Source organism: Falco peregrinus, chromosome 1 (genome assembly GCF_023634155.1).
Source record: "Falco peregrinus isolate bFalPer1 chromosome 1, bFalPer1.pri, whole genome shotgun sequence".
Lineage (NCBI taxonomy): Eukaryota > Metazoa > Chordata > Aves > Falconiformes > Falconidae > Falco > Falco peregrinus.
The window spans coordinates 113,272,506-113,290,722 of record NC_073721.1 but is presented as its reverse complement, the minus strand read 5'-3'; the positions used below and the strand labels follow the sequence as shown (position 1 = coordinate 113,290,722).

Sequence of the window (18,217 nt, the reverse complement as noted above, 5' to 3'; positions counted from 1 at the left end):
TCTGCCTTGTTTCCTACAAGTTCTTTGTACATTCAGTTTTGCTTAGATAATTCTTGGTCTATCAGTTAGCTAATTGAAGCCTGAAAACAAAAGAAGCATAAATAACTGGGAATAGGACAAGTATCTCCACAGATACTAGGAATTAGAGGCAGAAATACTTAGCAGTAGAAACTATTTGTAATTACTGTTACTCTTAAATTAGGCTAGACGTGGAAGATTTGTATACACAGTTAGTCCTCTGAGAAAATCCCACTCTGGTTAAGATCCACAAATAGTTAAGAGCTGACCCTGGTGTTAAACTTCATTTCAAACAGCAAATACTCAGTTTGCACTGCTTGACATCTGGCATTCATAGCTGAATCATGTATGCTGAACAAAAGGAACCTACTAGACCAGATAGGTTAGTAGTTTAATTAAAGTTTAAAACATTAACTAAAAATAAAGCAGGGATTTTAAATAGTGATGCTATCAAAAAATAAAAATCAGTGTGAACTAAGCCTTCTAGACAACAACATTCTGTAGGAAATTATATTCTCTCACGTACTATTACACCCCAAGCAATCATTTACCATGGAACAACAAAAAACCCTACAACAGACTAAAAAAAACCAAAAAAACTAGCTTAACAAAAAACCTCCATCCTCCAAAAAACCCTCACAAAAAGCCCAATTTATTACAAAGACCTAAAGGTTACATTTTAAGAATAGTTTTCCCTCCCAGCAACATTTGGTCTTCTTCCTAAGACCGTTTTCCTGTTACATGTTCCTATTTTCATTTAGCCATCTTGCCCAAGTTGTAGAACAAAAATAGTTATCTAGCCAAAGTTAGGTTTAGCTTACTTTTAATAGAGGAGAAGTAACAATTTCCTAAAAGCATTTGGTTTTCCTACTTGAAGGGTAAGAAAGAAGATTCTACCTCTGATCTCCACAAAAACGTACAGAGAATGTTAGATATTCAGCTAGGTCAGATCTGCCTCCTGTTCTGCAGAAGTCCCCCATAACTAACTATTAAAATCTAATTAAGAAATATCAGAAAGCAGATCATACCACACCTCTGTTACATTATAATTGAAGTTCTTTTGTGTATGCATATACTTGCACATGTAAAGAGAATAAATATGCTTTAAACATAGGCACAAAAATTATATAACTTCTTTAACAGTCTATGCTTTTTTTAATATATACACACACATATGTAAAAACATTTATTAAGAAGCGTTTCTTCTATAATTTTTATTTGGTCATCTACCCAAGCTTTCTCTCTTCATCATTAACAACTACGTGTGAAGTCATCATGTCAACCAAAACAGTGTCATGAAAAACAGTGTTTCTTCTGGAAGCTTTAAAACATTTGGATTCTGAATTTGGCCACAGTTTGAGTCACAAGAGGTCCCAGATTTTCATCATTTGGAGGTTTAGTTCCACCCTAGACTTCCTCACTGAAGAAAGACAGCATTGTAATTAACCTAGGAGCCCTGAGCTGCTTTTCTAATATATCCAGAAATGAGCCATCTCTCCGAATCAAATCCATATATGCTGGGCTACTCAATCATATACATACCTGTATTTCAAACACACCCTCACACTCCAACATCTAGATGCCTAGTATACCTGGATACAGTTCAAAGCAGACACTTGAAATTATCTGAAGTAATACTTCAAGCAATTTGGCCTCTGAAAATAAGTGATCTGTCCTGAGTTCTGCAATGAATGAAAGTGTATCTTTCGAAGTGAGGCAGAGCAGCAGTCTTTTGGAGGTCAGTAGTCAGGCATCAAAACCTTTAAACGCTTGAAACAAAGACCTTCAGCAGATTGCGTCACAATGTTTGGCTAGACTGCTTTTACTTCTAAAAATACATCGCCATAAAGCCAGTATTAAACTTGTAGTTTCCATGCAATTTTAACACAGGACTAGAGTAAAGACAGTTTCACTTTGCTACCCAATGACCAAACCTTAAAATAAGTTAATTGATACTGCATTCCAAACATTTGCAGCTTAAAAAGAATCATTTTTATTTAATTACTTCAGGGGAACATAAGCCTCAGTTCTTTTCTTCGAAGGAAGTCAAAAAGGGAGAAATAAACATAAAACTACTTATATTGAAACCAGGGTTTTTCCCCCCCTCTCCTATTAAGCATGTTATGATCTATACATTTAAAATTGTATGTTTCTGAAATATATGTTAAAAAAAAGAAAAGCTCCTCTTGTAACGAACAAAGATATTCCATGAAAAGTAGCTATACTTACAGAGATGGCTGTATGCCTATAAGGAAGCTTTGCGTTCTCAATGCACTGTCCACTAGTGACATTCCAAACACACATCTCCCTGCCAAAGATAACTTCATATTATTCTCTGTCATTTCCACTCAATTGGCTGGAATAATTTTGTACCACCAATTTTTTCTTTAGCGGTGTACTTAAGTGCAGTCTGGTCGTTTATGTGGCTTTTTGTTACAGATTACTGGGTAAGAAATGTTGTGGTCATTAGCAGGGGATGACATACAGTATCTGCTTCTTTTTGTTTTGGCAATTACACCCTGCTGCCCTGCAACAAACCTGACTTTAAGGCCAGCTCTGGTCTACAACAAATTGTAGGTATACTGCCATTACAGCTCGTCAAGGCATCACTGTAACTATCTGTCATTGGAACTACATCCTTCTGAAAGTGATTCATTTCACTGAACTTAAACCACACGTTTTGAAAAACATAACGCATCTTCTGTCGCAGCAGACTTCAGTTTTTGAGACTTGAGAGGAACCTCAACTTCTTTTAAGAAGAAACAGTGCCACCATGAGGCTATTCCCGAAACCCGTTATTGAGACAGCACTTGCCGCCTGACAACGCAAATGACCACGCAACATTGTAGCTATGCTTAATTACATTTAAGGTTAATGTTTGTCAGAAACGCATTAACCAGTTTGCCCTATCTAGACGTTATTAAACATTCTATAGGACTAGAGTGCAACAGAAACATGATCAAATAAGATGATGTAAATGAGGTATGTTGTCACAGTTCAGCAATCAAATGTTAAACTTTGATACCTTCAGATTTTATTTAAACAGCAAACAGTATTTCCACAGTTGAAACAATCATTTTATGACTTCTGAAGTTACATTCCAAGATATCTTCTGTGTGAGGACTTATAATAAATTATTTTTCCCCAATCCAGTCTTTATCAGAAACACCGCTTAGTGATTTAATTTTTATCTACACGCTTTCACATTTTATGTTAATCTAAAAATATTACTTCATTTATATTTTTGAGCTGAGCAAGAACAGCGAAATTACACGTCTGTAATGTAGCATCAGAGTTGGTAGACCGAGAGCCATAACTTAAACAGAATGCTTATGCTGCACGTTAATTTCTCCTTGTCTATATCAGACTGACAATTAACTGCTTGAGCTACAATGATACATGCATGCAAGCATGCACAAATGAGACCAAGAATATAGCTTCAGCTTCTGCATGTTGCACTGAATTTAGTGTGTGTACTAACAAGGAGAGATACCACGTGCTGATAAACTTGTACTACAGCATTTACTATACACATGCATGGGAAATCAGTAAGAACTTCTGAATCATTACGGATTAATTTATAGATTTCCATATAAAAAGTACAAAAACCCCTGCTCAATACTCATCCTTCTGGGAAATGTCAGTTATACAAACACTGAAGAGATTATGAAGTGGGATGAGGGAAGAGTAACATCTTCCATACAATTCCTTCCACCCTCCATACAAGGAGATGGAGCCTTGAAAATGGCAGAAGTGAATGATTCTCAGGTCAGAAAATGCAGTTCAAACAATTCTGCATCTCCTGAAGATGAGGCACCCTATTTGTAATTATCTCAACTTCACGTTGCAACCTTCCAGGAATCGGTGATGGATGCTCTACCCTTATGTAATACAGATGAGAAGTCAGCAGTTAATTCAGTAAAAGTGAACATGTAAAGGGGCCAGAAGATCATTCAGTCCTACATATACACATTCCAAGCAACCCAAACAATCCCTTCAGAGGCAGAACCTTTTGGATGTGAACATCTTTCTGTATGGTATGTCTACACCAAACCCCCTGGTTTTTTTCTTAACACTTCACCCCAGCTTTTTCGAAATACAGTATCTTTTCACCCAGTATGATCTGGAAACAGTACTGCACTAACAGAACTTCAGAATTAAGATGAAAAAATAGTTTCACCTCTGAGCCCTTGAGCAGAATGTAGGAGGCCAATACAAAACTAACTCCATAGACTTCTTGTCCTCCTTTCTGCACATAACAACCTGAATTGTTCACCACTGTCTGAGCAGTGGGATAGTCCAACCTCTGAAGATTCAGAAGCCTGAATCAGTTTGTTCAAGTTATCCCATTCTTGTATACACATGATTGGAGAGAATCAAGAGATCCTAGCAGCTGGAAAGGATAAACAAGCCCCTTAGTAAGCAAGTAGTAGTCCTAAGGTGCTAAGAGGTTTTAACAGAGTTGTCCTGCTAATTGGAAAAGATGAACCCAAAATGAGAAGAGAATATTATTAAGCAGCAAGACAAAATTGTTTAAGGAAAGGCCTTAAGGAAGTAAAAAGTTAGCCCTAACTCCCTTCAGCAGCTGAAATCCTAAACAGATGGGCTTCAGACCCCAGCTAAAAAGATTATCAAATATTCAGAGAGAAAAAAAACTTGAATGCTAACCTAGCAGAGCTGTAGAAATTAGTTTGACTCAAGTGATGGGCCAAGTCACAACAGAGAAGAACTGCAATATCAGGAGCCCGTTAAAAGGATATACTCCAAAATAGCAAGTTAGATTTAAGCAAAGACAAGGAACATATATGCCTTTTATTCAAGGGCAGTCTTTTCTGTGCATCCATACATACTCACTGAGCAAGCATAACCTGGATCAGAGTACATTAGCCTCTTGCACTGATTCAATTCTCAAGGCTGAGCTCAGGAAGGAACAGAAAAAAGCATCACTATATTGAAAGGCTTCTGAACCTGCTGATTCTCTCCAATAGCCTGTTATTCTCCCTTTGAATGGGGCCTAGCTGACCCTCTGAACAATTAATTCTCCTGAATAACTGGATCCGTGAATCTGTCAAACCCTTCTGTTGTGCAAAAGATGAGCTCTTAGACTATTATATATAAGCAATACAGTCATTGTAAGTAGCTGCTATCCTTTTCATATCATAGAAGTAGATTAAAAACCTTGTGCCAAATGCAGAATCTGACCTACACCTGCCATACATTTCATGACTTTAGAAATGAATAATTGAATATTCAGTTACCTACCCATTTTCAGTAGCACTTACTACATATGGTTGTTTCTCAAACTCTCTTGCTTTTGCCAAACACGTTACAGAAGCAGTATGGCCAAAGAGAATTTCTTTAGAAGAAATCTAGGAGAATAATACAATCAATTAACTTAAACATAATATTTTCCATACAAGTTAAGGACACCTAAAAGCAAGAAAATTCTACTTGTAGATGTTTGAGTAATTGTCAATCTGCTTTATACTCTTAATGTTCTTCAGTCATGTTTCTGGAATGTATAAACATGTGGATGAATTATGCAGTTTGCATAAAGAGCAGCCTTTGTACTCACTGTAGCCTAAAAAGTGCACCTTCTGAAGAATTTATGGAGCACCAAATGTTATAAAACAGGCAATGTGCAGAATATCTCTGGCCTTCAGCATGTTGCAGAAGCAGTGGAGAAGAAGGGAAGTGATATAGCAAAGCTCTTAAGCATGTGTTTCATACAGTGTGTTTAAGTAATCCCTTCGATTAGCTTCACTGCATGCAATGGTCTTAATGGTAAAAGGTAGCCCCATTAAAGCACAAACTAAAGTTTCAACCTGTATCTGAATGAGACAGCTAAATCCAAAAAGAATAGAACCAAAGTTCTAGAAATGCCGAATAAAAAAAGTGGAACTGTTTTGATTCTGTTCTATTCTCAGGAAAATAAATACAAAATTCAAAGCAACAATAATAATAATATGCCAAGAGGTCTGCAGCTTAATTATACCAACAATACACATGTCATCTTATTTCTTCCATCTTTCTACAAACGTTTTCATTACTAACCTCGTAGAAAGCTCTATTTTTATAAGTAATTGGGGTGGGTTTTTTGGGGGTTTTTTTCCCCCTTAAAATGACAGGCCATGCTCAGCAATTGGTTAAAGAAAAAAAAGACTTTTCAAGATAGGAATCATGATGATTGTGCATGTTTACTTGCTGTTATTACTCACAGCACACCACCTCAAATTATAATCAGACCATGATAACCTATGAAAAATTTTCCAAAGTCTGCAAATAACTGGTTGCTCATATAGGCATTTCAACACTTCTTGCTTCATGAGCTTCCTGCAACAAATACCACACTACCTTTAAAACTTAATCTAAGTAAAGGAAAGTCTGGATTATCCCATTGTTAATAATGAAACATAAAACTCTTATCTGTCTACTTGGCAGACTGTAGCACAAGTCTGTAGTGGATACAAACCTTTAATTCTGATGAAAGATCCCAGAGACATATTTGTCCTTCTTGACTTCCCGTAACTATAGTCTGCTGGTCATCTGTAATCATAACAGCAGTGATGCTGTGAGAAGGAGCTATTTTCCCCCACACTGCCACAGCCTGTACTGACACCTTCATAGTCAGCACCTGAAAGCAGAAACAAGTCACAACAGTTCTCAGTAACATGAAACATAAGAAAAAACAAAAGGCAATTTAATAGAGATCTGAAAAGGGGAGCTACAAAATACTGCTGCAAAAATGTTGGTGAGGCACTAAAACATTTTCTAGCTGTTGCCAACATCACACTAACACTTTAAGGTAGCTATCCAGTGACAGCTTAAATATGCAGCAGGATAGTGATGTGCCACCATTTTAAATCTAGGCAGTACCAAGCAGAACCAGTTACCAGGGACCTGTAAGATCACAATGCTGAAATATCAGCAACAGGAGTTGTGTGCTGCACCATAAAACCTGGCTTAGGTCTGATGGGTCCACGTCACTGTCACCTTCTTCCTAATTTTGGTTCGTGGATATACCGTGCCTCCTCTATTGCCTCCAACCAGCAGTGCTGCTCATTCTCAGCAGCTAACTGCCAGAGCATGGAGATGGCACAGGAGCAAGTTGTCAATAAAGAGTCTGTCATTCCTTCCTAGGAGGATAACGCAAGAGAAAGAGGCAATAGGGCTGGAAGGAAACAACAGCTGGCGGGTCAGGGATGAAAAAAAACCCACACAAGGCCCAGAACAACAAAGCACTATACCCTACACCATCAGCTGACTAACTAGCACTATCCTACAGATAAGACCCAGAAGAAAAGTGGAGGCAGAGTTGCAAGCTGGGAAACAGGGAAAGTAAACAGACCCTTTCTGCTGCTCAACTCATAAGTCCCTTGTCCAAAAAATGTATCATACAATAGATTTTAGTGACTGCTGCAAAAAAAATGATTTAACGGAATTTTCCAAAATGACTACTGGTCATTAGTTAGGTCAATACAGTTTCTTATGTCCTGCATTTCCAGGAAGCTATTTCAGTGTCCATTCAAACACCAGTACTTAAAAAATACCCTAAAGCCCTCCTTATTAAAAAAGTTCTACTTTACTTGGTTTTAAATTTCATGCTTGTTCCTTTTAAAACCACCTCTGCTTGCTGGCTGGATTTTGTACTTGTTTTGCTTCAAACGTTGAGAGGTGACTGAGAAAGCAGTTCTCTCAAGCCTTCTGTCACATTGTTTGCTGTTCAAACTCCCACATTCCTAAGTGTCTAACATATTTCTAGAGTATTCTCAACAATATCTTCAAAATGAAGAGTGATTAAATATCTAACTATAAATAATTTGGCACTTAAACTGTCAACTCACCTAAAACCCCCGAACATTTATGCCCTGTTGTTAAGTCTTTCCAGGGGACCTAGTAACACATCCTACAAGTATGTCTCTTTTGGTTCAACTTACGTGAAAGGACTGGTTGCCAAAGACAGACACAGATGAGCAATACCTTTAGCATCAGTGTCTTTACATGAAAGAGCCCTACACTAAGCTGCCAGTGGTTACCTTAGCCAAGAAACTCCCATGTATACAAGTCAGCTGTATCAAAACTCCCAAAATAACTTGAATGTACAACATCCTCCAGCACTCCTCCCCTGTATCCTATGGTGATCCATTTTTCCAGAAAGCCTGTAGAAATGCTTCTAAAGCTTCTGTTTACCTCCCTTCCCTTTCAGCTTTCTGGAGAAAATGAAAGAAGATTGTTGTCACCTGCTTCCAACTGTTGTCAGGGATGGAATGGTTATGAAGTTGACTTGTGCCTATGAAGCTGTGACTCTGAAAACTGAAATTCTCTTAAACTTCACTGAGGACAGTTTTGACTACCACCAGCATTCATGGAACAGACAGACAGCTGACAGATATTGAGCAACAGCAAAACTGGTTTTATTCATCAACATGTTATGCCCAAGCATGAATGAACAAGAAGAAACAGATTTTAAGCTAATCAGATGCATCATTGTCTAGCATCACTTAAATCAACATTTTATTTATTCTTTTCAAAATATTTTATGTCACCTACTTTTTATCCAAACAGCAATAATACATTGAAGTGATACTTCAGAGCAGCCACTAAGCAAAATTCACCTTTTAGAGAAACACAAAGCTCCTATTTGTGCTGGAGAAAGGGGAGACAACAGAACCCTTAGCACGTCCTTAGCAAAGATAATTAAAATCAAAGGGGTGTCAGTAACAGGGTGCTAGAACAGTGTGGTTGGGAGAGGCTAGCCAAAAGACATGACAGTAAAGCCAAAATCTTGTGAGAAGAGACAGGAACTGGGTAGAAGGAAATGCATGGCAGCAGATAACAGCCAGCCAAAGGAAGTAATACAGGAATGATGCAAAGCGACATGAAGAGCAGTTCCTGTAACAATTCAGAAAAGACCAAAGGACAGAAGCAGCCTTTTAAGCTAGCTTAAAGAAACTAATAGAAACCATCACTAAACCCAGCACAGCAACACCTGAAAGTAGGGACACAGACAAGAGACGACACAACAAAAGTATGAGTAGGGAAAATGTGGGCCTGCTGCTGAATGAGGTGGGTGCCCTGGTGATGAACACCACAGCGAAGTCAAAGTGAGGTGGGCTGAGAACTGGCTGAACGGCAGAGCTCGGGGGGCTGTGACCAGCGGCGCAGGGTCACGCTGGAGGCCTGTGGCCAGCGGTGTCCCCAGGGGTCAGTGCTGGGCCCGGCCTTGTTCAACTCCTTCACCAGTGACCTGGGTGGAGGGGCAGAGCGTGCCCTCAGCACCTTTGCTGGTGACACCAAACGGGGAGGAGCGGCTGCCCCCCCAGAGGCTGCGCTGCCCTTCAGCGAGACCTGGGCAGGCTGGAGAGCTGGCGCAGAGGGACACGGGGAAGTGCCACCAAGGCCAGCGTAGGGTCCTGCCCAGGGAGGGACGGCCCCACGCAGCAGCACAGGCTGGGGCTGCCCTGCTGGGGGGCAGCTCTGCGGGGAAGGGACTGGGCTGCTGGGGGACAGCAGGTTGCCCACGAGCCAACAGGTGTGGGGGGGTGACCCTCCCCTCTGCTCTGCCCTGGTGAGGCCGCAACTGGAGTGCCATGCCCAGTGCTGGGCTCCCCAGCTCAAGAGAGACAGGAGAGGGTCCAGTGAGGGGCTACAAAGATGATGAGGGGACTGGAGCGTCTCCCTTCTGAGGAAAGGCTGAGAGAGCTGGACCCGTTTAGCCTGGAGAAGGGAAGACTGAGGGGGCATCTTACCAATGCCTACACATAACTTAAGGATGTAAGTGTCAGGAGGATGAGGCCAGGCTCTTTTCAGTGGAGCCCAGCAACAAGGAGCACAAACTGAAACACAGGAAGCTCCATCTGAATATGAGGAAGAACTTCTTTCCTTTGAGGGTGACAGCACTGGAGCAGGCTGCCCAGAGAGGTTATGTGGCTCCTTCTCTGTAGATATTCAAAACCTGCCTAGACACAATTCTGTGCAACCTGCTCAAGGTGAACCTGCTTTAGTGGTAATTGGACTAAATTATGTCCAGAGGTCCCTTCCAACCCTGACCATTCTGTGAAGAGGTATGTTCGTTACTACTAATAAAAGCCTTAAGTAACATAGAACAAAAGGAATGTTCTTGCTGCCTGACAAGATCATGAGATGAAGGGCTGAAATGACTAGTGTGGTACATTATCAGGGTCCTGCCATACAACCTCAGCCAGAATTTCAAAGGCAGAGGAAGAAGAATATAGGAAAATTAATTGAAGTCAAGAGTTTATAAGGCTAAATCATACCTAGTTTCATTTTAAAGGTTTTTGTGGTCATATCACAAAATACTGTGGGATGTTACTTATCTCAGCTTTAGAATTTGACTTTTCTAAAACTTGATTGTTTAAAATATCTAGTAATATGAAGTATTATGCTTACTTATGAACATTGAAGTCCTTTTCTTTTCAGTTTATGCCCTGAAGAGAAAGTTGTTTTAGCCAAATACTAATGATGTGGTTTAGGTATCAGTTAAGCAACGAAAATTCACTGTTTTCTTAGGGCTTATAAAATGGTAGCTGCCAAGTTAACAGTTTGATAAGCCAAATCCTGAATCTTTAAAATGCATTTACTTGCATATCATGTCGACGTTTATACTTGTATCGTAGGAGTGCTCAATTAGTGTAAAACACCATAAGGCAGCAGAATTCGGGTTTGTACTGCATTGAATAGAAAGTCATAAATTACTTTTTCTTCTAAAAGCAGCACAGAATCAAGATCGATACTCCTAGCAGAAGACCTACTGCTGAGCAAGGGATGAGTAACAGAGAACTCAGACAATCAACAGAAGTTAAAAACTGAACAAATGATAAAAATTGTAATGCATAGATGATCTATTTGCACACTTTTTTTTATATCCATGAAGGCCATGAATTAGTTAACAGCTACTACTAAGCAGAGAACATGGGTTATATAAGAGAATCAATTTAGACTTAAAAGTTACAATAATATTTTGTACTTCTCCCTTTATATTATGACTGAAGCATAAGTTACATGGAAAACAGAAGGTATGTGATCCTCAGTGTTAATATAATAGTGTTTAACTTTTTTCCTCTAATTTCTTGGTGAACTTTTCTTTTTTAAGATACTTTGGTGCACAAGTACTTTGCATGAAAGCTTTCCTTCTAATACTATGACTTCCCTAGAAATACTGCATGCACATATCCATATTTTGTATGAAGATATTTAGCTTCAAAGCTATTTAGTGATGTTGATGGCACCTAGAGCAAACTTTGTTAATGAAATCAACAGATATTTGTCAGACTGTTCCTTTAAAAAACAGGGAAAAACTATTTCCACAAAGTCAACTATTGCCCAAGGCACATCTGAGCTGCACATAGCTTATCAGCACATGTCAAATTCCTCCAGCTCTGCCCACTCAAGCATGCCTGATTTGCAGTATTAACCCATAATTCAACTTTAAATCAAGTTCCTCAGTCCAACTCCCCATTTCTCCCTGCTTAAAACCTTATTAAACTTTGTTTGTCCTGTCCTTGTGATCACACCACCAAAAAGAACTCCCTCACGACTAAAAAATTTTTCTCTGTTCTTAGTTAAAACCATACCAGTTCATCCCATCACTAACTTACCATCACACCTCTACCATCCTGTCTAGTTCTATGATCAGTTTTCACAGGGAAACCACGCCACCAACCTCTGTTAACTTGGAAAATTATCTCAACTTGCACAGCTTTAAGGACTTTAGCAACTCTGGACCATTTGTACAGTATTAGTTTCACTTCGAAAGCTGAGTACAAAACCTTTTACTCTACAGTAGCAGTGAGGTATTTAAGGCTAGTGAAAAGCTTTAAAGGGCCAGAGAGCTGGAGACCTGACCTTGAATGCCTTTCTAAGTACAAATTAATGAAAGGGCTTTTCCTCACCACTCAGCTTTCTTGACTGGGACTGGTCATGAACTGAGTGAAATGAAAAAGGTCAGATTATACCATAATGAATCAGTGCCATAACAGCTCCATGTATGTTTTCCCCATAGAGCCCCAATTTCAATATAGTAAGCATAACTTGACTCTGCCTTCTCTACTGACCTTAAAAAAATATATAATATTTGTTAGCTTCCCTATTCGGCTTATCTCGGACCTTCCAATCACTGTCACATAATCACTACTTAACCTCAGGCACACATCCTTGTGCTGCATTTTCTCAAGATAAAAATTATAATCCTAATATAGGTGGCTTGGGTACCTATAGGTTAGAATGGAAGAGTTGCTTAGGACTTGGGAGCATGCACACACACGTGCTCACAGTGATTTGAAGTGAAAAATCTGGGTTCTGTTTTGTCCCCACTGAAGTCTGCGGCTCACATTCCCTGTTGGTCCTTGTGTTTACATGCAGAGTCTGCTCAAAAGCATAAAGGAAGCTTTCCTGTATGAAACATCCTGAACGATATTAAGGAATCACATTCCTTGATAAAGAAAATACATACTCTGATTTTTAAATGAACTTAGAACTTACTAGTTCTCACATATATCAAGGTCCTTAAACCCAGGAACTGAACTCCCTAGATACCTACCCTCAAATAGGTCACATTAATAAAACACTGGTTATAACAGAAACCCTCTCCTCATAGTTACAGCCCGTAACAAAAGCTACCAAACAGGAATTTATAGCTTATTTATATAAGGAGAACAGACTTTGTACAACAAAAGATCACTCAACAGATAACAGTCAACTTGCCAAAAAAAGTTTCCTGAATTTATATTCATACTTGTTTCCTATGCAGCCTGACCTATCGATACAAGATCAGTTGTACCAAAGTCCAGTTAAACATGTGGCAATCAGTGCAGTCCCAAAGAAGTTATAGAAACTGCCTTAGAGTCCTGAAAGCTTTAAAAGATGAACAGCATTTAACTGTTCATATTGTATTAAAAATACAAATATTAGAAAAAAAACAACAAGAAAACAAGATAATGGGCCAAAATTATTAAAAACAATTATTGGCAGGAGTAGCCATATATCTTCTCAGGCTAGCACAATTCTGTTTGCCCAGGCTACTTTATTTTACTTGTCCATCAAGAAAAATGTTACACACACACACCACCTTTAGATTCATCATTGTAGTAAAGTGTTCAGAAGTAAATTTTAGGCAAAGCCCAATAGGTTTTCATGACAAATTCCTAAGGCTTGTGAGTTCCTAACCTACCCGATTCTCCAGTTCCTGTCTATTCTTTGGCTTTATCTGACATAGTCTCTCTTACGGTCAATATAAGAAAATAAAACTTCCATCAATATTTTTTGTACCGCTAATAAAAAATTAATTATTCTCCTTAAAAACAGCTTTGATGTGCGGTGTACTGATCCATTCTACCTTGCTTTCACAACTTTCTCAGTTTACTTTATGATGTACATATGGCACTCTGGTAATCCGCAAAGATATAACATTTCCCAAACTGAAAAATTATATTCACCCGCTCTCTACAACATACAAAAAGTCCATCTAGGAGGCAAGAATAATAAAATACATTTCATTTACAAAATACTTGATAGAAGTATCTACAGATACAGAAGTAACATAGTGCTGCCTTTGTAAGCCTACAGATGTACCACACTGATGCTCATGATGCTGTTCACAGGTTTGTTATTTAGCAAGTTGCTATTCAGAAGCCTATTGCATCCCTGAATCTGAAAATACAGGTCAACAATACTTTCAATTTGTGAAGCAGCGGGGTACACATGCATTTGTATAGGTGCATGCAATGGAATAAATTAGAAAAGAGAACTATGATGGTGAGAAAGACGCTCAACAGAGAAATGGAAATATTAAAGATAGAAGAGAGAAGGCAGGGTGTGTAATGTAGGAAAAGGAAAAAGATGACATAAAAGGCTAGGTAATTGAAAAGGGAATGACAACCAAAAATGAAAAAGAAAAGACAGCAAGACAAGACAAAGGTAAAAAAAAAAAAAGGAAAATATAATTCACTTTTCGCTATTAATGAAAGATTTATCAAGAGATTTTTTAAAAGATAATAAAAAATAATTAATAATTAGCATATCATACAAAAGAACTAATAACTGGCTCCTTTAAGATACAGAGCCTGTGCTCTGTGGGTACAGCAGCAAAAATGTTCCTATATTGCAAATGTCTTAATATAGCTCATCAGATAGAGGCAACAATTAAAATACTCCCGTTATTAACATGTCTATCCTATGTCCCGCTTCCTTGTGTTTTAACACACTCTGCCAGAGCCCTCTGTATTCCACACCTTTTCCTCCTCTTTGCTTTTTGCAGCTCCATCCTGGAGAGCCTGCCTGCCTACCACTGCACTTCCAGTTTAAGATTTAATGGGACTTCCCTCAAGACCTGTCAGGGCTACACCCTAATCGGCCAGAGGAGTCACCGTTGAGTGACACCCAGTTCTCCCCTGGGGTGTGAATGTACTGCTTTTGCAGTCCAAGGGAGCAAGAGACTGGGACCAGGAATCAATACAAGCCATTTTAACTAGCAAGAACCACCTAGTAATACCTTGTTTGTATTTCGTGAACGAGTGACACAAGAAACACTTATTTCATTCCACACAATAATTCACCACAATCAGAAGGAGCACAGTAAGGGCAACACCATCTCCCAGCTGCTGATTACATCAAAGGTTTGCAGCACAAATTCAATTTTATGATGTTAATCTCAGCCTGCCACTCAGAAATTTTCTCCGAGGGATATGATTTTTCTCTGGATTTCATTTTAAGAATGATTTTCTTCTTCTACAATCAATAAAGATATGTTTTCATCAAAAGACTCTATCTTGGCAGAATTCAATTGGCCATCTCAAAATCTTTTGGTGACATAACATTAATTAAAATTGTTTATGTTGCACCTAAGCTGGAAAATGGGGCAGTGAAAACATCAGCAAGTCAGAACACAATGCTTTACACATTGTCATAAGGTACAGTAAAATAATCTTCAACTCCTTGAAGTTACTGTTTTACCCCACAAACTGCTACATTATTTTAAGTCTGCGAGAAAAGTGTAACACGATACTTTTGCTAAGCAGAAAAATTAAAAATGTGTGTAAAAAATATAAATTCCCACTTCCACTAGCATTAAAGGCTTTAATAACAATAACAATTGATGATATAATAGCTGTTTAAACATGTTAGACAATTCATATAAGCTAGCTAGCTTGGTTTTAAGTGAGATGTATCAAAGATCCTGTATATATACAAAGTTTATTTGAAAAAGAAATACATTATATAAGCGTGTTTGGAGCCATAAAAGATGTCTTTAAAATAAAAATAACCACATTTGGTTTTACTGTCTGAAATAGTGTCCCAACGACCTATCAACTACAAGAATAGTTATCTACAGGAAATTAAACTGTGCTTAAGCACTACACAGAACTGCATATATGTGAGTTATTTGCCACTTCCAAAGCCTGAAGCATACAAGTAATATCACTTAAGTCATCTTCAGTGGAGTTAATCATATTCGAATCTTGAAATGCTTTGCCAAAGCACAGCTTTAATCAAGGCTTGGGACAGTCACCCATCAATTCTTACAGAAAAGCACACATGGCAGGAGGGGCCATCAGTTTCTGCAGGATGTAAGCTTTGATTTCTACCAACTTAAAGACAGGCTTTAACCTTAGTTTTACATAAATTAAGTTATGCTGACCTTCATTGAAAGTAACAGTTTCCCACGTGAGAAAGTGATGCTTCCTTATGCTATGTAAAGAGACAACCCTTACGTTTTCTTAATTAGAAATTGTCTTTTGAGCAGAGATATTTACGTCCTTTAAAGAGTCAGTGATCCCAACATAATCCCATATGAATCACAAGGTCTGTTAAGGTGGTGTCAATTCTAAGTTTATGGCCTACATAACTTGAAAAGTGTAGAGAGTAATAAACTTTTAAGTCTGTGTCAAGACTTCCCATAGATGCAAGCAAAAGCCACATGTAATCCACAAAACCTCTGATCAACTTCCATCTTTATGAAATATCAGATTCTGTAACTAGCTATAATTAAGCCTACAGAATTCATTCTTATTTACAGTGCTTTAACACAAAAGACAAAATCTGGTAAGGTCAAGACACATGACACCTGAAGAAAAACTTACAGAAGTCTCAAACTGAGAGGCAGTGAATATGCACCAGACCTGTAAGCCACTCATTTTGTCTTCCGTAAGTGACCTTGAACTCATTTAAGAAAAAAACCCTGGCTGATCACAGAGGTAATGTTTTTGGTTCAGCTACACTGTACTCTGGAATATTTAAATAACAAACAAAATTGGAATCAGATCCTGGAAACGAAACAACTAAACATTTCAGCCTTTCATTTTTGGATAGTGATGTAATAATCACTAATCAGTGGTGTAATCAATTGCATCATACCAAGGATATCCAAACTTCTACAACAAGAACTCCTTATTTTTCCATTTTGCTCTTTGAATACTCTTAATTACCAAACAGGCCTCTATGCAGTGCTCTTTGCCATGGGGCATGCAGCTGTTTACTGTAAATGACTGAAAAATTTATTATGTATATGTATACACACACAGAATCAAATCTGCTTAAATACGAAGACACTGCTCACTATGAGCCAGAACTGAAGTCCAAATCTGATTCAATACATTGCAATGCATGGATTGCACTTTTCATTACAACAAACTTCTAATTTTAACACTTAAAAGCTTTTAATGAGAAAAACCTGCTGGTCATGTGATCAATCCTACCAACTGACACAAATCTTTTGATCAGAACTAGCTCACCGTGACAGCCATTTTTGCAATGACTATTCCTACAAGGTCATAGTTCTGTACCAGTGCCACTACTGATACGCTAAAATTACGTAATATATTAATAGGAACACTATTACTGTTCCTAGCAGTGACTAGAAAAGTTAATTGTAACAGAAACACAAGGCTCTAAGTGAGCCACCCTGATTAATTTCATAATTGAGCAAATCTCAAAAAATCTTGAACCAGAACTATTTTCTAGAGAAAACTGCTGTAAACCAGATTTATTTCTACCGTAAGGTTTTGCATCTACTCAGTAAGGCATCACTAAAGTAACACAACAGCATTTTCTCTAATAGTCTGAACTCTGACGTGTCCTCACATTACTGCTTTTCTCCAAGAAATCCAGTGAGTATAGTTCCACAACTGGTTGAATATACATATAATTCACTGGATTATCTTGGAAACACAAGTTTCAGGTATCTAACATCAGAGAGGTATCAAAGCTGAAACAGTAGATGATAAACATACAGGGGACCAAAAAAACCCCAACCAACTAAACCACAACAAAAAAAAAAAACAACTCGCAGAAACTGATGAAGTTTGCCCAAGTGAGAAAGAACAAACGTCACACCGGTTAAAAAGGCTCTGAAGAGCTTTGGGGTGCCCTGTATTACCGCTCCTCCAAGGCACAGCAAAGCCCAAACCCACCCTCAGCCGCTTCGCTGAGCGCCCGAGGAAGCGGAGGCCGAGGTCGCGGACCGGCTGCACAGTGCGGCCCCGGGCTTCCCACCGAGGAGCTGAGGCCAGGCCGCCCTCAGCCCGGCTCTGCTGGCGGGACAGGGGGCTGGCAGCCCGCGGAGGAAGAACCGGGTACTGAGGGGAGCCGCGCCTGGAGCCCCGCTGCGGCACAGCCCCTTACCTCCAGCGGCTCCCGGGCGCCACGCGTAGGGGAAGGCCGGCCGGCGGCAACCAGAGCGCTGTGGTAGAGGGGAGCGGACGGGGACGAGTTTTTATCCCGCTCGGAGACGGCTACACCCAGCCCTGCTCCCGCCCCGGCTGCCGGACGGCGGCCGCTTCTCAGCCTCCCGCTCCTCAGCCTCCCGCCGCGGCCGGAGCACAGGGCGGCGCAGGCCGGTACGAGCCCGCCCGCGCCCCCGCGCCGCCCGCCCGCGCCTTCGCGCCTCGCGCAGCCCGCCCGCGCCTCGCGCTAGCGTTCCGCCCTGAGGGACCAGGATGAAAGCGTGAGGGGAAGCGGGAGCCAGAGGCCACAGCGCAGGGGAACTTCTCCGGGGGCCGCCCCGCTCAAGTACAGGGAGCTTCCTCGGGGGCCGCGCCGCTCTCCCCGCAGCAGAAACACCGTTCCCACCGGCGGGCGGCAGGCGGTGCCGCTGCTCCTAACGAGGGCCCGGGCGCGGCCGGCGCTCGCAGGCAGGTGTGGCGGCGTGGGGCCACCCTCCTGCCGGTGCGGCCCTGAGCGGCGG

At 40.0% G+C, this 18,217-nt stretch overlaps 1 protein-coding gene across 1 annotated transcript in view; it reads right to left on the bottom strand.

Annotated features, from left to right (window-relative positions):
- The window catches only part of WDR72 (WD repeat domain 72), a 128,197-nt gene extending 110,378 nt beyond the window's left edge, over window positions 1-17,819 (bottom strand). Inside the window, exons 1-4 of the mRNA XM_055793766.1 lie at window positions 17,656-17,819; window positions 6,491-6,652; window positions 5,281-5,387; window positions 2,248-2,326 (exon numbers count right to left, since the gene is read on the bottom strand). Of these exons, the coding sequence (XP_055649741.1) occupies window positions 2,248-2,326; window positions 5,281-5,387; window positions 6,491-6,643 (339 nt within the window). The 5' untranslated portion in view covers window positions 6,644-6,652; window positions 17,656-17,819. The remainder of the gene's footprint in view (window positions 1-2,247; window positions 2,327-5,280; window positions 5,388-6,490; window positions 6,653-17,655) is intronic.
- Between the last annotated feature and the right edge of the window lie 398 nt (window positions 17,820-18,217).